Here is a 22,864-nt window from a genome sequence, read left to right on the forward strand (position 1 = left end):
GTCAAGGTCACGTACGATCCTCAGCAGAGACGACAGTGATAGATAAATCTCTCTCTCTCTCTCTCTCTCTCTCTCTCTCTCTCTCTCTCTCTCTCTCTCTCTCTCTCTCTCTCTCTCTCTCTCTCTCTCTCTCTCGCCCCCGTTACCTGGATCTGTGCTGCGCATCCGCGTGGATTCATCTCGCGCCTCATTGTCATTCATTCCGCGTTCATGCGCTTCGCTGCTGCTTCATTTTCCATACGATTTTTGCATCTCACTGTGGGTCAGCTTGACTTCTTTTATTTCCAACGCACCAGTCTTAAAGCAAATGATCTGGACAGCAAACGATCCCGCAAGTATTTAGTTCTTCTCAGACTCTGAGGACACAAGAGTGCGCGTGCTGTGTGTTGCTGATCTCGTGGCCACGATGATTCCTCGCTGAGGAGGCACTATGATGGATGACCCATGGCTGTGATGTTCATGTTCCTGTATCTTCATCTTCTTCTTCATCATGTCTCCAGCAGCTCCGGTCACTGACAGCAATGCTTCTGATGTCCTGCACGAGCACGAGCACAGGGACGCGCCGCGGGAACTGGTGAGTTTCACACGATGAGGGAAACCTTTGTTACAAACCACGACAGAAGAGAATTAATAGTATCTTTATTCTGTATGTTTCACAACATGCAAGATAGAGAACCTAATACATGCTGTGTGTGTGTGTGTGTGTGTGTGTGTGTGTGTGTGTGTGAGAGAGAGAGAGTAGACACAAAGACTCATATCCATCTGCTACTGTAATAATAGACCGCATAAAAAAATAACTCATATATCATGGTCATATTTCACCACGCAATCAAGTTAATAAAATAAATTATATTATAGCCTAATTTATTTTTGTTAAAATACTCAGCATTTATATGAACCTGACAAGCACTGTTCATTTGATTTTTGTTGTCGTATTTATTTGTGCTTTTGCTTGTAATTTGATTATGTGTTCTTATTTTGCATTATTTACATTATAATGTTGTAAATTTATATTAGTTAGGCTAGTAGTTTTAGCTGTGGTGTAATTTTCACTGGCTTCTTATATTTTGGTGCAATTACTGTCTGTTTTTGCAACAACAACAAAAAAGTCAAAGGCCATTGGTAGGTGTGGCAAAAATATATATAGGCCTAGTAGTAATATATATATATAGTATGCTTGATTATGAAAATAACGTAAACTTTTATTTAAAAATAACTGAAAAATATTATTTTATAGATTTATATAATTTAAATATAAATTTAATGTAAATAAAAATGTATTTCAAAATAATTCAAAAATATTATTATAGATTTATATAAATTAAATATGATTTATTTATTTATTTTATTTATAATTATTCATTTATTTTAATTAAAAATAGATATTTTAATTTTTTAAATCTACATTTTGGGGTGAATATGACCTGCATGTTTTTATGAGATTCACCCAATTACTGTTAAGTAACATTTAAGTTGTTTATAATGATTGATCATATATTTTCATAATGACTTGGCTGCAAAAGGGGGACCTGAATGTATTTCACAGTAGTGCCAATAATGTCTTACTGTGTATTTTCAAATTCAGACACAAACAGAATAAAAAGAGTATACTCTTTATTAATACAATGAAGTTGAGGAGCATGTTAAGGGCCGTCCTGACTGCAACTAAACCCCATGAAAGTCATTGTCTGTTATGTCATATTACTAAAATAACCAACTCAAGAGCACTATAATAGTCTGAATGAAAGTGGGACACCTCGCTCACACGTCCGAAAATATACAGGGCGATCCCAGCTGAGAATCCTCACTACATCTTGACTGAAAAGAGCCTCAGGGTTTGGGCTTGAGCACATTACAGAGGCTTTGTTTCACTGCTGAAGTGATTCGTCCCTAGTGGAAAGAGAACGATAGGAATCTCATGCTGATGCTGAACACATCATTTGGCTGCTGATTAAAGTCGGTGATTAATGTTGTGATCAGAAGTGCTTCCCCTTTGGGTCATGGAAGCTCTTTATTCTGTACTTACGTTTCAGAGTGCCTAAAAAATGATGTGCATGAACACTTGCACTCAAAGAAAAGTGATTTTAACTATAACCTGTTTACAAAATTAAACGGTAATTCATATTCAAAGACCCAATTAGCTCAACTTATGAAGGTCAATGAGTTTTTTTTAGAAACTAGTAGAACCTCATGTTTCGGCTTTAACCACAAGCACACATATCAGTTAGTGTCAGATTAACCCAGTGGTGTTATTTTAATATCACTGATATACTATTATAGTGTTTGGTCATATTTTTTATTATAGTTCATGTTATATTTTCTGTTTCCATTGTCATTTTGTGTTTTAGTAATCTTGTTGTTTCTGTAATTTGTATTAGTTTTTTTCAAATATCTATTTTTAATTTAATTTTAGTAATAAACTAAATGAAAACGAGAAATGTTGAAGTTAATGTTATTTTATTTTAAGTAGCCTAATGCATTTTTATTTATTTTTTTGTTTTAGTTCATGATAGTTTTATTCCAACATGCAAAATCATTTAAATTCATAATTATTTCAAGTGAATGTATCTTGATTATTTTAAATTTTTTTAGATATTTGTATTGGAAAACAGGTCAAAAATACTGAGGAAGATATATATTTTTCGCAATGTATGCAACATTTAATGCCATGACTTTCACAGCACATTCCCACACTCATAGTGTACAATTAACACTTTTCCTATGTTTATATGGCCCACACTAAACTGAGTTAAACTTACACTTTAATAGTGTTACTTTTTTTTGCACTTGATAAAGCACTGTTAGTGTTTGCCATTAACACCAGTAGTGTGTTTTTGTCATATTCAGATTATTTCACATGAATTTAAGACTCTGCTCTGATTTAAGTCTGTTTTAAGGCCTCGCAGGACGCTTGGTAAATAAATACACGTATGCCACTTTTGAGCAGCATTAAACAGTCAAATAAACAAATGTCAGATGCAGCTTCTGTTCCACCTTTAGAGTGTAAAAATAGCTGATTTGATCATTTTATTGGTAACAGCGTATAGTATCTAATTTTTCTGATTATTTTAATTAATTGATTGCATTTGACATAAAAGATAACACAGAAACATTGAATATGGTAATTATACAAATTATCCTTATAAGAAATGCACCTGGAAATCAATGTATGATTGTTTAGATATTCCATCATGAAGTTCAGAAAGCTAAATACATAATATAAAATTGAGTCATTATTTTCTCAGGAACATACTGACATAGAAATCTCCTTTTATGAGTCTGTTTGCTACAATATCTATAAATAAAGGCAAGGCAAGTTTATTTATATAGCACATTTCATACACTATGGCAATTAAAAGTGCTTTACATAGAAAGGAATTAAAAATAATCACACTATGGCAATTCAAAGAGCTTTGCATTGAAAATAAACAAAATAAAAGCAAGGGAAATTAAAACAGTTATAAAAGGAAATAAAAGAGAAAATGAATTAAAGGCTTTAGATGACATACAATTGCAGTCAAAAGTCTATTATAAATGTAAAAACCCTCATATCCGTTGTGTGCCCACTAATGTCAAAATCAACCTACGCCCTTGGTTAACAACATCATGTTTCACAAGCCAATGTCCTCATACAACCTCAAATTCATTGGTCCCTCAGTGACTTCATGTTATTGATCAAATTTCTGACATACTTGAAAGAATGCGAGGAAACTCAAATACTAAAAAACTAAATGCATTGTATATTAATGGCTGAGAAATACTTCATAAGGGCTACTTGTCATAAGTGCTCTCATTCCCGCTGAGAGCTCCAGCCGTGCGGGGCTCCAGGGGCCGTGCTAAAAGGTAGAGTGGATAATTATGGAAGAAAGTTATCAATTATTTAATGCCTTCTGCCATGTTAAGGGCATAAGACAGGCATGCAATCTCATACTCAAGAAAAACATAAGAAATATGAAGCGAACTTACTTTAAATACATGCAACAAGCTCCAAAATACAAACAAAAAAACAATGCCAACTGCTGGCCTGCTCCTTGCACAAAGGCAACTGAAATCAACTAAATCAGGCAATGTGATGAAAGGGAAGTTGTGATAGTCTTTGTTTACCCCTATTGTGACATATAACAAAGCGAAACGCTTTCTGGAACATGAACAAATGTGGGCGGGGCTTGATTTGGTCCGTTGGGAATTGATTGGCTGATCTCATATGATTGACAGGTTGCCCCGCCCACATCAGAGAAGAGACGTTGCTAGAGGGAGGGGAAGAGCTTCTGATTCAAGATTACGAAGCGCATGAATTTACCAAAAATAATGATGTGCACGAATAAATCATTTATTATAAATACTGCAATATTCCATAAAAATAAGAAGTCAATTTTGATTTAATGGTGACTTTAACACTTGAATGTTTGAATGCAATTAATCCTGCACAACTACACATAAATGCTGTACAAATAAACGCCCTAGAACCGAAAAAAACGTAACTTGAAATGTGGAACAGTGAATAATTCTGCAAAAGATTATCTCAAAGAACATGAAGGAGTTTTGGTTCCTCGCCACTGTTGCCTTTTTTACCTCTGTTGCCATTGGCTTGGCTTGCTTAGTTGGGGACATTAAATTTAACATTTAATTAAATATCCAACAATAATATTGATATGCCTGCATTGACGCTATTATACAAGAACTGGACTGAGCTGGACGATGACATCATGGTAAAGCTGCTTTGAAACAATCTGTATTGTAAAAAGCGCTATAGAAATAAATGTGACTTGACTTAACTGCATAGTTAAAGAGGGGCCAAATTATGAAGAGCTTTGTAAGCAACAAAATTTTGTAATGGACACGATAATGAACCGGTAAAATAATAGGTGTTATATGGTCAGAAGTACGTGACTGGGTAATAATCCCTGCCAATCCGTGATGTTATCAAAAGTAACTAAACTGAGAAAGTGATGAATGCAGTCTAGCAAAGTCCTAAAAGAAAAACTGTAATATGTGAAGTACATCACATTTTATTAAAAATAAAAGTTCTGTAAGAAAAAATGATGTGGAAGTCGAAGATCTCAAAAATGAAGTTTATTACAGCATAGCAGTGGCAAAGTACACGAAGCACCTTGGGTTCATCGGCGTCAGAATGAACCCAGAACATCCAAATCTTAAACCTTTTATCCTGTTACTGTTTACCATTCTTAATGTAAATGAAGTTGCTCTTGTTGTAACAGCTGTGTTCTGTGTGTTAATGAAGTTGAGACACCCCATTGTCTGAGAAGGTTCTCGGTGTCCCACACCCAGTCCCATTCTACAATTGACTACCATTTGCTCAGGATGTGATCAACCCAAATGGAGAAGAAACTATATAACTTCACTTCCTTCATCTCTATGATAATTAAGCCATTTTGGGGATGAGCTCATTCTAAAATATATTTAGGAGTGGAATCTGGGTCGAGGCAGACTACAATTTCTTACAAGTTCCAAAAGGTGGTTTTCGTAGTGATGCCATAGAAGAACCATTTTTGGTTCCTCAAAGAATCTTTCTGTAAACAATTCAAAGATTCAAAGGTTTTTATTTGTCACATACTCATACAAGATGCGCAGTGAAATGTTTTTGTGACATACTGTACTTCTGTGCTCAATTGAATAAAAAATAAATAAAAAAATACAATAATACAATACAATGAAGTTATAGCGAAAGTTATAATTAAGTTACTAGGGTTATGGCTATTTTACATGTGCAATAGTATTGCAGTCAATGTGCAATGGTTAGAAAATAAAGAATATTATTTTATCTATAAGTTAAAACTAGACAGCCAGATGAACAAATGTTAAAGTTCAGTGGCTGGGTTAAAAATGTTGAAAGTGTATTAAAAGTTAAAAGTGTTCAGAGTGCAGAGTTCAAGGCTCTGATTGCCACGGGGAAAAAATTCTTAATTCTTAAAAGAACCATTATTTTTCATAGTATAAAGAACATTTAAAAAATCTAAAGAATGTTTTCCCACTTTAATTAACCTTTTGTGGAATATAAAGGTTCCATGGATGGTAAAGGTTCTTCATGGAACCATAAATACCAATTAAGAACCTTTATTTTTAAGGCCTCGTTTACACCTGGTGTTAAAAGTGCTCTATGTCGGGTGACATAGTCACTTCCTGTGGACGTTTAAAGTATTGTCAAACGAAACGGAGGCTAGCTCGACCCTCCCTCCTCCTCATCCGCGCACTAACCCCCCCAAATCCTTCTTGTTGGTTTCTTGGTGCGGGTTAGCCCAGTTTGTTTTTGTTGCCGTTTGTGTAGTTAGCGGATAGTGAGGAGATGTTTGCTGTATGTGACAAAAAAAAATTTGGCCTAAAAAACGCTTAGAGTACCTTTAAGATGCATGAATCGAATGTTTTTCTGTCGTCTCCGGTCATGTTCATATGTAAATTGTGTGAGCTTATTTTGTTCATTAGATTGAAAGATCTGAAAAAGCCCATTCATTTACTCGCCCATAGACGCTCCCCTCGAAGAAACCAGGACAGTTAAAAGTGGACAAAAGAGACGGATTAAAACCCCAGGTGTAAACGGGAATGTGTCTCCCTCGTCTACTTGTGATCCGATCGACCCAAACAAATCTTAATATCAGGTGTAAAAAAGGCCTTAGAGTGTATGTGCATCACATTTTTTTACAGTGTAAGACATGCTTTCTTGAAGTTTTCCTATTGGGGAAAAAGTGCCACTTTTGTCACCTCTCCTTTTATATCATTTCTATCTTTACAGCAACGACCCTTGAAGCAATCCCTGAGCAAGTCCCTGTGTCGCGACTCACACTGGAAATGCCTTCTTCTGTCGCTGCTAATGTACAGTTGTGTGATCGTGATGACCTGGTGCCAGGTCACGAAGGTCACGCGCCTCTCCTTCGACAGCGCCTTCAAGGGCAAGTCCATGATGTACCACGACAGTCCCTGTTCAAACGGCTACATCTACATCCCAGTGGCTTTCCTCGTCATGCTTTACGTGGTTTATCTAGTGGAGTGTTGGCATTGTAACTTGCGCAACGAACTTCAGTTTAAAGTAGACCTGGAGAGCATCGCCGAGCGCGTGCATCGCATGCAACAAGCCACGCCTTGCATCTGGTGGAAGGCTATTAGTTATCACTACATACGCCGGACGAGACAAGTAACTCGCTACCGCAACGGGGACGCCTACACGACTACACAGGTTTACCACGAGCGCGTGAACACACACGTCGCCGAAGCCGAGTTTGATTACGGGAACTGCGGGGTTAAAGACATTTCCAAGCACTTAACAGGCCTAGACAGCTTTCCTGTGACCAAGCTACGCTTCACCAAGTGCTTTAGTTTCGCTAATGTCGAGTCCGAGAACTCCTATCTGACGCAAAGAGCGCGTTTCTTCACCGAGAACGAAGGACTTGACGATTATATGGAGGCACGTGAAGGAATGCACCTGAAAAACGTCGAGTTTAAGGAATACGTGATTGCATGTGCAGATCCGGATCGCTTGCCTTGGTACGCGTCGCAGTTTAGCTTCTGGTTGGCGGCGGCGCTGACTTTTTCCTGGCCGCTGCGCGTCCTATCGGAGTATCGCACGGCGTACCTTCATTATCACGTGGAGAAGCTTTTTGGCTTTGACTATGTCGCCGCTACGCCGCTGGACGAGAGGCCGTTTTGCCGCAACATCCCGCGGGTAAACACCATCGACAGCACAGAGCTTGAGTGGCACATTCGCTCCAACCAACAACTCGTTCCCAGTTACTCCGAAGCCGTGCTAATGGATCTGGCACAGCAGTCCAGCTGTAACACGTTCTCGTCTCGTGGGATTGGCGCGGCCGGTGGGAGTGGCTTCGGTGGATATCGGCAAAACTGCGAACGCTGTCATCGGTCCATCAGCAGCTCGTCGATTTTCTCGCGTAGCGCGTTGAGCATCTGCAACACTAGCAGCCCGCGATTACCCTTCAGTAGCAGCCGGTTCTCGTTGGGACGTTTGTACGGCTCACGTCGTAGCTGCCTTTGGAGAAGTCACAGCAGTAGCTTAAACGACCCCAGCTGCCCGACGGAAAGCACACGATGTTTGGCCGGTCAGTCAGCCAATGAGGAGAGCCCACCTTCTCCACCGGCCTATCAGGACGCGCTGTATTTCCCCGTACTGATTATCCACCGTAACGAGGGCTGCCTTGGTCACGACCGCCATTCATTGCACCGTAACGGATCCTGTGTGGAGACTTCGTTGTAGCGTTTGCAAAAGGACGAAAACGTGGTGTTGCTAGAAAATTAATTTGCAAACTGATGATTCATGATTTGTGGAACAGACTGGTACTGAAACGGCTATGCCTAAATGAGAGAATGCTTAATTTTCCTCCCAAATGTACAATAACATTGACAAACAAACAAAAATTTCACATTAAAAACACATTAAGAAAGTACATTGGGTTGCATTTGAGTTCATGTTGACTTTAAATGCAAATGCAAATGGAATGGAATTTTTTTTCTCGCTTTGGTGATTCAGAAATGTCAGTTTCAGTGGTTAAACATCTTTACTTCCCCCCTTACGATAGCACAGAAATAACTTTAACAAACACTGAATGGGACATAGGCCTAATTACATTTCTTCATAACAAATGCAGTCTGAATTTTATTAGGATATTAAAGGAATAGTTCACTGAAAAATTAAAATTATCCCATAATTTATGTCTGGTCATACGGCCGTTACCGGAAGCAAGAGATTATAGCTTATAAAGTTATAAATATTCATATTTTTCATAGAAAAACGCATTGCTTCGCTTCAGAAGGCCTTTATTAACGCCCTTGAGTCGTATGGATTACTTTTATGATGCATGGATGAGCGTTTTTGGGCTTCAAAAACTATTCAATGTCATTACAAAGCTGGAAAGAGCCAGGATATTTTTTAATATAACTCTGATTGTGTTGAAAGAAGAAAGTCATATACACCATGGGTGATTAAATCATGAGATAATTTAGATTTTTGTGTGAACTATCCCTTTAACACACTTATTCGGCTTCTTAAACATCTGCCAAACTACTTCTCACATTGCATTTGAAGTCAACATGAAATGCCATTCACAACCCATTTTACTTCCATTATAGAACATCTTTTTAAGTACAACAAAATATTTAAAGAGAAAAAAAATGAGAAATGTAAAATGATCATTGTAAAAATGTAAAACTTGATCAGACCATGAAATGGATGTTAAGAGTTGAAAAATAAGATGAAATTTAAACGTCATCCCCAAAACATTCTTTGCAATAACATGCATTGACAAATCGTTGACATCAAAAACACATTATTACTTTTTCTGAATGTAAATTAAAATTTTCTATATTGAATAAAAAACAGCTCCCCATAAGACAAAACATTTTTACATTTTTGCAATGTATATATATAGATCAACAGCTTTGAAATGAAGTGTTTCTAAAAAAAAAAATCAGTATGAACATAAAATCACTTTTATTAAAATTAAAAAGGATGATGCAGAACAGATGATTCAGTAAATAAATTCTTGCAAAGTATTCATAAACAGTTTCTTTTCTGATCTATTTATGGCAACAGTGTCGGTGCTTTGAATAATTTAATACATGCAGCCTGAAGGACATGAGAACCTCAAACAAAATACATAATCTTTGAAATGTCCTGCTAGATAATTAATAAACATTATCTCATACATGTAAGATAATAGTTAATATATAAGGTAGGATCACCTAAAGCATTATTTATTTTTGTCATATTTTCTGCAACTACCTCTTTTTATATGGAATGTAAGTGCCTCAGACTGTATTATTTTAGTGTTTATGTTTAATTATGTAAAAGCTTATAGCTGTTGACACTGCATTTATATACATTTCCCAAGTTACTGTGAAAAGAAAATATGTCGTGATCATTTTGAGCAGTAAGATCGGTCCCTCAGAAAAGCAAATCTAAAAATAATCTCCAGACACAAATAATGTTCAAAATGAATCTTAAAATTAGAAATATAAATATAGATGTTCATGTTCTGTCAAATCTGTCAAAACTAAAAACTGCAAAGTCGAGGGCAAATATTTGCAGCAGAATATAGATATGTCTTTGTTGGAAAACGTTTTCACTTACTGTACATCAGCACCAAAAATGATCCTTTGTTTTCAGAGAATCAGAACTCATTTGTAAAAAGCATTGGCAAAATAATCTATAAAAGCCAAACCTAACTGCATAAAAATTGACAGTATAGAGTTAACCTCTGCATGACCTCTGACCTCCTGTAAATATCAGAGTGGACAGAAGGTGACGGATAGTGAAGCACAGAACAAGCTCACAATCTTTCTGTTTCCAAATCACTTCATCCTGAAGTGTAAAACAGCCCAGAATAAGCTTCCTTGAAGCCGGTTTAAAATTCACAAAGATGTATTTGTTTCTATTGTTTTTATTATTGTTAATTGTCAATAATTTCATAATTATGATATTCGATTATGCCTGGGTCATATTTCACCCAAAATTAAAAGGAAAATATTTTCCATAATTAAACCACTTTTTCATGACAATTAGGCACATTTCCCTTTCAAATGGTCATTGCTATATTTGTGAAATAATAATAATTTTCTCAAAATATACAACTCAAAAATCTGAATGCTAGGATACATTTTCTTTATGCAAAATAAATTAAAATTTATTCTTTTAATTTTAGGGCAAAAAAAAAGGATCCAGACATATACTACAGGTCAAAAGTTTTTGTTTTAATGTTTTTGAAAGAAGTTTCTCATGCTCACCAAAGCTGCATTTATTTGATTTACAATACAGTAAAAACAGAAATATTGTGAACTATTATTACAAATTAAAATAACTATATCTCTATGTAAATATATATATATATTTAAATGTAATTGATTTTCTGTTCAAAGCTGAATTTTCAGCATCATTACTCCAGTCTTCAGTGTCACATGATCCTTCCGAAATCATTCTAATATGCTGATTTGCTGCTTGATCAATTAATATTGGTGCTCAATTATTCATTTACACTTACATTTAATCGTTAAGCAGACGCGTTTATCCAAAGCGACTTACAAATGGTGGTTCTTACTGTTGTCAATGTTGAACAGTTTTTGTTTCTTTAATATTTTTGTGGAAATCATGATACATTTTTCAGGTCTCTCTGATGAACAGAAAATTCAATTCCTCAATTCTTCTTAATTTAAATTTTCAATTGAATTTCAATTGAATTCAATTCTTAAATTCAAGACATAATAAATGTCTGTGCTTTCACTTCTGATCAATTTTATGCATCCTTGCTGAATAAAAGTATTATTGTTATTATTTTAATTTTTTTAATCTTATTTGATAATAATACCCATTATACCGTTTCCACAAACCCGTTTCCACAAAAATATGAAGCATTATAACTGTTTTCAACATTGATAATAATCAGAAATGTTTCTTGAGCAGCAAATCAGCTTATTATAATGATTTCTGAACTTAATAATGCTGAAAATTCAGCTTAGATCACAGGAATAAATTACATTTTACAATATATTCACAGTTCTTTCAAGTTGTGATAATATTTAACAATATTACTTTTTTTTATTAAAAAAAAATTGCGGTCTTGGTAAGTAGAGGAGACTTCTTTTTCAATAAAAAAAAATTGCAATTATCCCAAACCTTTGAGCGGTAGTTTATTTATTGACAGAATTCAAGAGCTTCATCCTAGTATGTACAGGGCCAAGAGTTTCCAGCTGACCACATTTTTTTTAACTTTGGAAAGAAAATCTGTTCTATGTCTTGATATATTATAATAGGAAACATTTCGTAAAACAAAAAGAAACTTTATGTGCACAGACAATTTCAAAATTGTGAAGGCAATTGTTTATTTGACGTTTATTTTAAACGTCAATATGACTATGGATGTATTCAATAAGGTGTGTGTGTGTGTGTGTGTGTGTGTGTGTGTGTGTGTGTGTGTGTGTGTGTGTGTGTGTGTGTGTGTGTGTGTGTGTGTGTGTGTGTGTGTGAATAATCAGTATCACAATGAGAAGGATGCTGAAACAAATTCTGAATGACAGAAAGTGATTATTTCTCCTGAATGTTTTATGACATTGGGTGGAAAGTCTATTCATTAAATATCCCACTGACCAGATGATACTTTATAATCATGGATGATTATTGTAATTCCCTTGCCGTTCTGATGCCATGGACTATGTTTTTTATGCTACTAAAGTACATTTCTTACACAATAATCAGTGTCATATATCAGTCTGTAAACATGTTGCCAATACAATTTGTGGCATATCTCAGGTTAGATGCCAAACGTGTGTACAAATTGAATAAAACTCCTGGTCTTTTAGGGAATTTGCATCTGTGCGCATAATCTTTCATCAAACACATAATGAAAGCAATTTCCTTTTCGAATAATGTCACCTGGTCTGTGTAGACTAGTAAAAAATGATAACTAATAAGCTATTAGGCATTCATTCAGGTCTGGCTCCAGGTACTGATAAAAGTTTGGGGTCTTTAAGATTTTTTATTGTTTTTGAAAGCTCAACAAGTCTGCATTTTTTAATCAAAAATACAGTAAAAACAGTAATATTGTGAAATATTATTACAATTTAAAATAACAGTGAATATGTATTAAAAAATGATTTATTCCTGTGATCAAAGCTGCATTTTCAGCATCATTACTCCAGTCTTCAGTGTCCAGTGTTCTTATATGAGGATTTGATAATCAAGAAACATTTCTGAATATTATAAAGTTGAAAACAGTTGTGCTGCTTCATATTTTTGTGGAAACCAAGATAAAAAAAATTTGATTGATAGGAAAGTTCAAAAGAACAGGATTACAAATGTCAATTTTGATCAATTTAATGCATCAATGCTGAATAAAAGTATTAATTTCTTCTTTTTTTTAAACTCTTATGGACCCCAAACTTTATACCAATAGTGTCCATAACATCCATTTTTAATCATCTGATCAGATCCCAATGGATAAATTCATTTTGCGACCCCAATTTTATTTCTTGATGAATAAGTAAAATGTGTTTAATGTTCACATTAAAGTATAAAGCAAAAGCAGTGCATGATGTCCGACACTGTGAGTTTCATATCAAGATCTGTATGTATAAATAAGCTTGATGAAAAGGACAGTGTCTTCAAAATACAACTAAAAGCGATGAAGCTGAGTGAGAAAATAGCATTTCTACACTGAAGGAGAGCTTCACGACGACACTCACTGTCCGTGATCTAACGGCTTACTATTCATGAGTTGATTCTCCGTGCGAGAGTCCTATCAGTGACTGTCATGCACAGCTAAATATGAGAGCCAAACACCCTGCTCTTAAAGGACGATGACCATAAGTATACCGATAACTACATTAGCGTTCACACCAGCGTAAGTTATCGTTCTGGGATGCGTTTCCCGAAGCCGGTTGCAAGTTCCGTCATTACCAATAAAATTCAACTGAACTTGCAATCATTGTTGGATAACGATGCTTTTGGGAAACGCAGCGCTGTTTATTCTCAGTGCTGCTGCAGTTTTGATGAAATGCTCGAGCTCTTTAAAGCAGGAAGGATTCTGATTGGCTGTCAGTGTTTTTATCGTTCATCACACTGAAAGTGATTTGTGGTGTAAACTCTGCTTTTCTTTTACATTTAGCACGATTTTTAGAACTATATCTTTATCATTATCGTTATATCATCCATGTTCTTGTTTGTGTATTTCCATTTAATATTTCCATTTGTGTATTTCCATTTACTAGTGGGTGCAGGACACTATAGTTCATTTATGTAAGTGAGGATAGCAAAATAAAGTAAACTGTGACATAATATACCCAAATATTCTTCATACAGCGACTACCAGTAAAACTTGGGACCAAAAATTCTTCAGACACTTTGAGCTGACCATGTTTTGCTGAAGTGTTTTTTCTTTAATTGCGAATGCGACCTTTTTACACCACAGACTGAACAAAATGAAGCATTGCGTGGTAATTTGTTGACCTAAATATGTATTATCTAATTGTGTAGTTAAATTTAACAGCTGACAGATATTCAACATAATTCATGTGAGACAGTCTAACAGAAGGATTAGATGGACAAAACCAGTGAAATATCAACTGATTTGATAACTCTGAGTTCGTCATATTTTATTACCATTTTCTGGACTATAGCGAATAAACTGATAATGTGAGAAATGTTAAAGGTGTCCGAATACATTTTAATTTCATTGTTTAAGAAAACTAGATCTAGTAAGATATATTTTGGTCATTTTTTAATTAGTTTTCAATGTTTTCCAGTGGCCAGTAATGATTCCCTGGCAGGCACAGCATGTATGGCTCAGACTTTGGCATTGGGATCATGGTTGTGATTTATTTTTCGGGCAGCCAGGACCTGATTGGCCCGTAGAGCCTGAGCGATGCAGTACTCACTGTCCTGACCCACATCGGTCAACCGAATGTCACACTCCACCAGACTGCTGTTGTGGGACATCCCTTCCTCCAGAAGCTTCCCGCCGTCCTGTAGGAGAGACACACACACACACAGGAGATGTGAAGTTTTATTTGGATTAGGGCTGCACGATTTATTGAAATACTGCAAGTGTATATATCGCGATATGCATATTGCAACAGCTTGCAATAACTGGGGTCATGAACAAAAGACCGAGAACATCACTCACTGCTCTTTTCTGAATAACTTTTGTAGCTTTACTAAGAATCAGTATACATTTAATTCATACAGTGAAAACTAAGCAGTGTTTTCTTTTTACATTTGATTATTCAGTTTCTGTTGTAATGTATGATAACCTGAACCCCTAAACCCCCTGGTTTACACTGATGTTAAAATAACACTTCTTATGCGACAGTAAAACACTGATGTTCACTTCCAGAAGCTGTAGGGATGTTTTCTTGTCACAAAAAGAATGTGAAACATGTATGTAGGTTATATAATTTTAAATATATTTTAAAGATAATTGAAGTTTACTTTACACACTTTGAGCATTATCGTATTGCATATCGAATATTAATATCGCATATCGCACTTTTCTTCAATATCGTAAAGCCCTAATTTGGATTACACACAAATCAGAGACATAACTGTGAGAGAGATCATTAAATAAGTCCCAGGGTTGATTGATTTAATTCAAGACTTTCTACTTTAAACCAAAGTGAACATGAAATGGCATTTACAGCGCATTTTGCTTCCAAGTAATGTGTGAGACTTGACTTGATCGATCATAAACCAATGTGACGGTAAAAAGAGCTCAGTTACATGAGTGTAAAAGATAAAAAAAGACAACATTTCACCACAACCCATATAATAAACAGTGGAGAATTGGTGATTTATTAAGACCTACACTACCGTTCAAACGTTTAAATGCTTTTGAAAGAAGTCTCTTATGCTCACAATTTATTTGATCAAAATACAGTAAAAACAGTACTATTGTGAAATAGGCTATTATAATTTAAAACAGCTGTTTTCTATGTGAATATATTGTAAAATGTAAAAAGCGACGAGATTACTTTTTGTGCGCAAAAACAAACAAAAATAACCACTATATTTCAACTATTCATTTCCTTCTCTGTGGGCCTCGAGTCAGTTCACTAGTGTAACAGCGCAGCGCTTCTGTGTTGTACGTCACATGCATCACCACATGACCAGCGTCGGCCAATAGTGAGCCTACGTGTGACGTACAACACAGAAGCGCTGCGCTGTTACACTAGCGAACTGACTCGAGGCCCACAGAGAAGGAAATGATTAGTTGAAATAAAGTCGTTATTTTAGTTTTTTTGCGCCCAAAAAGTATTCTCGTCGTTTGATAAACTTAAGATTGGGCCAATGTAGTCACTTGGACTATTTTAACGATATCTTTAATAACTTTTCGGGGCTGGCAAGTTTCAATCCCTTAAGAAGCCTATGGACTAGTATGGAGGAGTGATCCAGCTCTCAGATTTAATCAAAAATATCTTAATTTGTGTTCCGAAGATGAACGATGGGGTTAAGAACAACATGAGGGCGAGTAATTACTGACAGAATTTTCATTTTTGGGTGAACTATCCCTTTAAGCGTTTCTGCATAAAATTATTTAATAAATGAGAAAGGCTGCATTATCTACAGAAGCCTAAAATAATGACTAGTAGATACAATATTTTTTACAATATTAACCACTAACCCACATGGCCTTATAGGGACATCAACTGAAAAAGTCATATCAGAAGCATTTTGATGAATGCATAACATGAACTGATGGTAAATTCACATTAAGACCAGAAACATGTATTAAGGAAGCAAATTTTGATTTCATGTTGGCTTAATGCTTTTGATGAATTCATGTCATTTTTTTTAATTATCAGACCATCATACTTCAGTATGACTTTGCACCAGATTTTATGGTTAATGCTGAATATCTCTACTGTAAATTGCATTTATCCGAAGGTTGAAGTACTCCGATGACGAAGCATATCACATGTTACAGCATAGCTGCAAATTCTACATTTCACATTAAGACCTCTTGACTCTGAGAGTGCAGACTAATGTTTCGGGTTTGCAGCGCCAGAGCTCTTTCCTGAATGAGAGGCAATTGTTTGAAATATGATTTGCCGTGAAACGGAGATGGGAGGAGCGGATAAATGCAGGAACCATTTGGACGATCCGTCCCAGGAGAGAGGTAATCCCCATCCCACATGTCTGTGTGTTAGCACATCTATCCTGCTGCCATGAATAATTGAACGTAAACGACAAGGCTGTATCGTTTCATATTCATCTCTTTACAGACAATTAAATGCTTTAAAACAGCCTTTGTTTTTCATTGAAAGGAAAAAGAGAATATTAGAGGAAGCAAATGTTGCAATATGATGCTGGGGTTTTCCAGAATGTTCCTACTTGTTACAGAAATTTGTTTTTCGCTTGTCACTATAAAAGATTCATTTCCACCTATTTTAATATCCAGGAAAGGTCTTAATAAACTGCAATATTTTAATGCAAAATGTGATTTTTGTCTTGTGTTCCAGTACAAATATCTAAACATTCTTAAATCAAGATGCATTTACCTGAGCTGCAAAATAACAAAATGGTGAGTATTGTTTTCTGAATATTTTATCAAAATTTAGTGAACTTCATGCCAAAAATGAGAGAAAATATCTACGAAAATAAAAATAGAATGTTAGATTAATTTTCTTACCCCATTGGCAGATTTTTTTTTTCTTCTTGTTTTATTAATTTTTCCTTGTATAATTTTGACACATTTGTCAGAAAACATCTTGTGTTCTTGTACTGAAAAACAAGACAAAAATACTGAGTATAAGAAAAATCACCTTTTTTATCTTACTTGAAAAAGTTTAGATATTTTACTGTAAAATGAAGATAATACAGAATATAAAATATAACAAAAATACAGATACAAAATAATAAAATATTAAGTATTGCTTTCTGAAAGAATTATCAAAATTAAGTGGTGCTAAAATGAGAAAAATATCTGCTAATAGGGTAAGAAAAAATAAACCTTTAATTAACTTTTTCTTACCATATTGGCAGGTATTTTTTCTGTTTTAATTTTTGTTAAATTTTTCCCACTTGTTCTTGTTTAATTGAGCGCCTTGTTTTCTTGTACTGGAAAACAAGACACAATTACTGAGTAAGAAAATCATGTTTTACAGTGAATTTTGACAGTTTATTACAATTTATCTTACTTTGAGAATATTTTGGATTTTTTAGTGGAAAACAAGACACAAATACTCACTTTTTACAGTGTTATATTGGTTGACAAGTTGTAATTTGTCCCTTTTTTAGATAAGAATGATTTAAATTTAATATTCTCAGGTTTACTCACGACTCCCAGTCTGTTGTTGGACAGGTTTAGGCTCTTGAGGGTCGAGTTCTCCACCAAAGCCTGAGACAGCGCCACGGCCATGGGCTCCGTCATGTTATTTCCCCCCAGGTGAAGGTTCACTAAAGTCTTGTTCTTGACCAGAGCCTGAGCCAGAGCTTGACCCCCTTCATCCCCGATGTGGTTAAGCCTCAGGTTGAGGGACATCAGCGTGGCGTTTCGGCCCAGAGCCTGAGCCAGTGCCTGAGCTCCTGAAGCTCTTATCTGGTTGTTGCAGACGACCAGCCTCTTCAGTTGACTGCGGTTCAGAAGTTTCCCAATGGCCCGGGCTCCGCGGTCGCTGATGTGATTATGTGAGAAGTCCAGCTCCTGCAGGGACGGGTGATCCAGCAATTGACTCACAAGCATGCAACACTTCTCATCGTCCACCTTACTGCGATGGATCCGGAAGACCTTGTGAGAAAAGTTGGAATTTAACAACCAAATGTCAACACAGATGCTCAGACGAATGTCAGGGGCTCTCAAGCTAGACAAAAAAAGCACAATAATATTACTCCGTATGACGTTGTGCAAGCCTTCTGGAGTCATATCATGATTTTGTATGAAGACCAGGCATAAATGTAAGATGTATAGACTACTTTATGATTTTTTTTGTACTTGACAGTCCCTAGTCACGACAAGCTTTCTTTGTATGGAGAAAACAGTGTAAACATTCTGCTAAACATCTCCTTTTGTGTTCCACAGAAAAAACAGAAGGTCATACAAGACTTAAAGTCCCCATGTAGTCAATCATGTATCACTTAGAACTCATCTTTGATCACCAAAATTACATATTTTTTAAAAAAATTCCTTGGAAAAAAATGTCATGCCTTAAAATATCTTGAATGTAACTCGACACCCTTGCCTCATTTGGTATACGTGGTTATGAATATGCAAATGAGCCCTGCCTCCACTCACTCACAGCAGCTCAGAGATCCACTCTTTGATCTGATTGGTTACAAGGTAGTTTGTGACTTCAGAAACACCAGCGATTTCAAAACGTGTTTTTAAGACTGTCTTTGATTTACTGCAGTTTTAAGGAGAAAATACTCATCAATGGTGTTGACTTATGAGTTTGCACATGGTGAGCCTACGTGTGACGTACTACACAGAAGCGCTGCGCTGTTACACTAGTGAACTGACTCGAGGCCCACAGAGAAGGAAATGAATAGTTGAAATAAAGTCGTTATTTTGGGGGGTTTTGCCCACAAAAAGTATTCTCGTCGCTTGATAAACTTAAGATTGAGCCACGGTAGTCACTAAGACTATTTTAACAATATCTTTAATAACTTTTCGGGGCCGGCAAGTTTCAATCCCTTAGAAGCCTATGAAGGAGTGATCCAGCTCTCAGATTTCATCAAAAATATCTTCATTTGTGTTCTGAAGATGAAGGAAAGTCTTACGGGTTTGGAACGATATGAGTAATGGGTGAGTAATTACTGACAGAATTTTCATTTTTGGGTGAACTAACCCTTTAAAGCCTATTAAAAACACCATATATACACATGAACAACATTAAAAGCTTGATTTTCACCACAGCGGGACTTTAAAGGATTGGTTCATCCAAAAATTTAAATTCTGTCATTAATTACTCAACCATTACTCACGTCCTTCCAAACCCGTAAGACTTTCCTTCATCTTCAGAACACAAATGAAGATGAGATCTGGGAGATTTCTGTCTCTCCATTGACAGCTACACAACTACCACTTTAAAGCCCCAGAACAAGACATCGTTAAATTAATCCATGTGGGTCCAGTGGTTTAACATCAATTTTATGAAGCGATTGCTTTCTTTGTGAAAAAAAATAAACCATAATTTACCACTTTATTAACAAAATATTAATCTCCAACGCACATTCACGAGAGGACCACAATGTATGCGTGTTGTGTCGACACGAGAGCAGACATTGTTGAGTGAACGTGCTTTAGAAATTAATATTATATAAAATAAAGTGGTAACTTATATTTTTTACGCAAACATGGATTCATTTAATGATGTCTTTACTACCTTTCTGGGGCTTTAAAATGTGGTAGTTGCAAAGCTGTCAATGGAGAGACAGAAATCTCTCAGATTTCATCAAAAATATCTTAATTTGTGTTCTGAAGATGAACAAAAATCGTACGGGTTTGGAACGACATGAGGGCGAGTAATTAATGACAGAATTTTCATTTTTGGGTGAACTATCCCTTTAATGTGATCCTTTATTTTGCATAGCCTATAAAATGTTTCTGAAAACTGAAAATAATGTAATAACTACTAATGATAACAATAACAACCTGTAAAGTCTTGCAGGAATTGAGGGCTTTTGCCAGGGATTCACAGTCTCTGAAGGTGAACTCAAACAAATTCCACTCGAAGTTCATGCCGCATGCTTTCACTCCATACACCACGTTGAGCTCTTCCAGGTTCGGCAGTTTGTCAAGCAGAATGCGGAAATCAAAGTGATCAATGGAGGGTCCTTCACTGCCCATATCACTGGTACAATCCGAGCGATCGTCCTCGTCAAAACTGGGCGGCTCTTTGATGGGCGGCAGCAGCTGAGAGACATTAAGGCGCTTTACGTAGTTTCGACACAGTGGCACCAGATCCAGGACTGTCTTGGTGTCAGTTGCATCTGGGATGAAGAGTTCAATGATGTTCTCTAGGTGACGCTCGAAGAACATGCGTTTCCAGCTGTTGCCGTACGTGGAGACGTCACAGAGACGCCAGCGACCTTCACAGCAGCGCTTCCAGTAGCTCTCATCACTGATGAGGTTTGCACTGATGGTCAAGGGAAGAGACGCTGGCAGTCGCTGGAGGACATATGCTTTATAGTTGGGCATGAGTTCATCCAGAATAGGGTTCTCTGCAAAATATTAATGCAAATTGAGAACATCCTTTCATTACTAACGTCTGCAAACAATTACAATACACTCTCAAAAAATGGTACAAAAGCTGTCACTGGGGCAGTCCCCTTTCAAAAGACACACCTACAGTCAAACCAAAATTTATTCAGACACCTTCAACATTTCTCACATTATCACAGTTTATTCGCTGTAGTTTAGAAAATGGTAATAAAATATGACGAACTCAGAGTTATCAAATCAGTTGATATTTCACTGGTTTTGACCATCTAATCCTTCTGTTAGACTGTCTCACACATTAATTATGTTGAATATCTGTCAGCTGTTAAATTTAACTACACAATTAGATAATACATATTTAGGTCAACAAATTACCACGCAATGCTTCATTTTGTTCAGTCTGTGGTGTAAAAAGGTCGCATTCGCAATTAAAGAAAAAACACTTCAGCAAAACATGGTCAGGTCAAAGTGTCTGAAGAATTTTTGGTCCCAAATTTTTATAATATACCCAGGATTTTTGATTATAATGTGTCACAGTTTAAATGGTTTTGTGGCACTGTTCTTTTTACCCAAATATGTTTTGTTAAAGTAACACACATATATTTATTTTACCACCAAAACACTATTGTATTGCGTTTAATTAACTTAACCTGTATAATTTTCCACTTTAATTAATTATCAATCGTTAAACTAATGTAAAGGGTTTAATTTCGCGATAAACAAAAACTTAATTTGATTGTGTTCAATCTGCTTAAATATGTAAAATTAAAGTTTACTTAATCCGTCTGTGTTGGATTACATAATTGATTTGTGTTGGATTAACTTAAACTGGGCGGTGCTTAGTTCCCAGCATGCTCTGCATATAGCTGAATTAAGACAGAATAAATGTTGAAATGAAGTGTTATTTTATGTGTTTTTTAGAAAATGAGGAAAGGGGAAGACTTTATAGTGTGTAAATCTGTTTAATGTTAAATTACATTGCAATTATTAGAACCATTTAAATTACAGTGGGTTACCATTGTGGAGAAGAGTAGAGCATTTGGTTAGGATGTGGACTGATTCAATTACAATTGGTCTTGTTGCTGAAAGAGCATATAAATCTTAGCATTTAGTATGTTAATAAGTGCTATTATTAGCTAATAGCTAGCTGTAGTCTTGTAATTAATTTGAGAAATCATGTAAATTCTACATACATTTATTATTCAGTGCAGTTTTAAATAAACTCAAGCATGTTCACTAAACTTAACCAGTTTAAGTTACAGGGAAGCAATTCCATTGATTTGTTTGGACTCATTCAGTTGAGTTGTCACAACACAAGGAGCTTACTTAGATTCAAAAAATGTCATTAACATTAATACAAAATAATTTGCTTGTGTGGAACTGTCCATAATTGAATTAAGTTAGTTTAATGAGTAATTTTTTGAGTGTAGTGTCCTCCACCCACTAGTAAAAAAATATCACAATTTATATCTGGTGTCTGAATAATTTTTGTGCACTGTAGGTGCTTTATTTACCCATAAAGGTACATATTGGTAGCTTCTGAAAGGATACTTCCGAAGTGACAACTTTTTTTCTGAGAGTGTATAAGAAGCTCATTCTTAGGGTGTGTTAACACTATTCTTGGTTCTTTTGGTCCGATATATAGAGTGAATATGAAGCTTATACCTATGGTGGTGGTTATATGAATGTATAAACTAAATGATAGGCTACATTTGTATTGATTACCTTCAAAGTGTTTGATAATATGCTGTAGGCTGAGTGTTGTTAGTGAAGGAACCAGTGCCAGCGACCAGTCAGGATCCTCCGCGATGACGCTGCGCATTTTCCGCCCGTCAGCGACTCCGTCCACCGGCCTCATTCCCCTGGGTCTCCGTGAAGACTGACTCTGAGACATACCGCTAAAACTGACAGAAAACAACTCATTTAACAACCAGAGACATTAAATAACTCATAAAATAAATTTACTATTGCTGGAGACTATCAACTTTTCTAGATGGACGCAATTGTGTATTTACTACGTGAGTTTTCCCGTAAAAATAGTAGATAATAATGAATAAAACAACAAATTTTAATAGAATATACATTAAATTAATTCATTAAATATTTCAACACTTCAAAACGTTGACGACTTACTTTCAGTTCCTGTGTAACGTTTGATGTTACCATGGTAGCAGAGACGTGCTCGCGCCCTTCAGTGC

The 22,864-nt window shown here is 35.8% G+C and overlaps 2 protein-coding genes and 1 long non-coding RNA gene across 4 annotated transcripts; 1 reads left to right on the plus strand and 2 right to left on the minus strand.

The window, feature by feature from the left end:
- Positions 1-145: 145 nt before the first annotated feature.
- tmem151ba (transmembrane protein 151Ba) lies at positions 146-9,524 on the plus strand. The gene is made up of 2 exons (XM_077219517.1): positions 146-574; positions 6,749-9,524. The coding sequence occupies exons 1-2, from the start codon at positions 491-493 to the stop codon at positions 8,219-8,221; spliced, it is 1,557 nt and encodes a 518-aa protein (XP_077075632.1). The 5' UTR covers positions 146-490; the 3' UTR covers positions 8,222-9,524.
- LOC143728693 (uncharacterized) lies at positions 2,991-4,187 on the minus strand. The gene is made up of 2 exons (XR_013199872.1): positions 3,967-4,187; positions 2,991-3,836 (listed from the first exon to the last, which is right to left on the minus strand). It is a non-coding gene; the product is annotated as an uncharacterized LOC143728693 (long non-coding RNA).
- Positions 9,525-11,630: 2,106 nt separating the features above from the next.
- drc5 (dynein regulatory complex subunit 5) lies at positions 11,631-22,864 on the minus strand. Of its 2 annotated transcripts, XM_077219522.1 has the most exons (6): positions 22,800-22,838; positions 22,392-22,570; positions 20,100-20,668; positions 17,787-18,236; positions 17,139-17,230; positions 11,631-14,476 (listed from the first exon to the last, which is right to left on the minus strand). In XM_077219522.1, exons 2-6 carry the CDS (start codon positions 22,558-22,560, stop codon positions 14,407-14,409), a joined length of 1,350 nt encoding a protein of 449 aa, XP_077075637.1. In that variant the 5' UTR covers positions 22,561-22,570; positions 22,800-22,838; the 3' UTR covers positions 11,631-14,406. The 2 variants fall into 2 exon arrangements, with proteins under 2 accessions (XP_077075637.1, XP_077075636.1); XM_077219521.1 differs by lacking the exon at positions 17,139-17,230 and having other exon boundaries at positions 22,800-22,864.

The sequence above is a fragment of the Siphateles boraxobius genome, unplaced genomic scaffold (genome assembly GCF_051911475.1).
Source record: "Siphateles boraxobius isolate OS27281-9 unplaced genomic scaffold, OSU_SipBor_1 8, whole genome shotgun sequence".
Taxonomy (NCBI): domain Eukaryota; kingdom Metazoa; phylum Chordata; class Actinopteri; order Cypriniformes; family Leuciscidae; genus Siphateles; species Siphateles boraxobius.

What these genes read in the sequence shown, in the direction of transcription:
- drc5 (XM_077219521.1), bottom strand. Translation starts at nt 22,560, where the DNA reads ATGTCTCAGAGTCAGTCTTCACGGAGACCCAGGGGAATGAGGCCGGTG. An exon ending in TATTATCAAACACTTTGAAG is followed by an intron (nt 20,669 to 22,391) that starts GTAATCAATACA and finishes AATATTTTGCAG; the next exon opens with AGAACCCTATTCTGGATGAA. An exon ending in ATTCCTGCAAGACTTTACAG is followed by an intron (nt 18,237 to 20,099) that starts GTTGTTATTGTT and finishes TTTTCTCACAAG; the next exon opens with GTCTTCCGGATCCATCGCAG.
- tmem151ba (XM_077219517.1), top strand. Translation starts at nt 491, where the DNA reads ATGTCTCCAGCAGCTCCGGTCACTGACAGCAATGCTTCTGATGTCCTG. An exon ending in GGGACGCGCCGCGGGAACTG is followed by an intron (nt 575 to 6,748) that starts GTGAGTTTCACA and finishes CTATCTTTACAG; the next exon opens with CAACGACCCTTGAAGCAATC.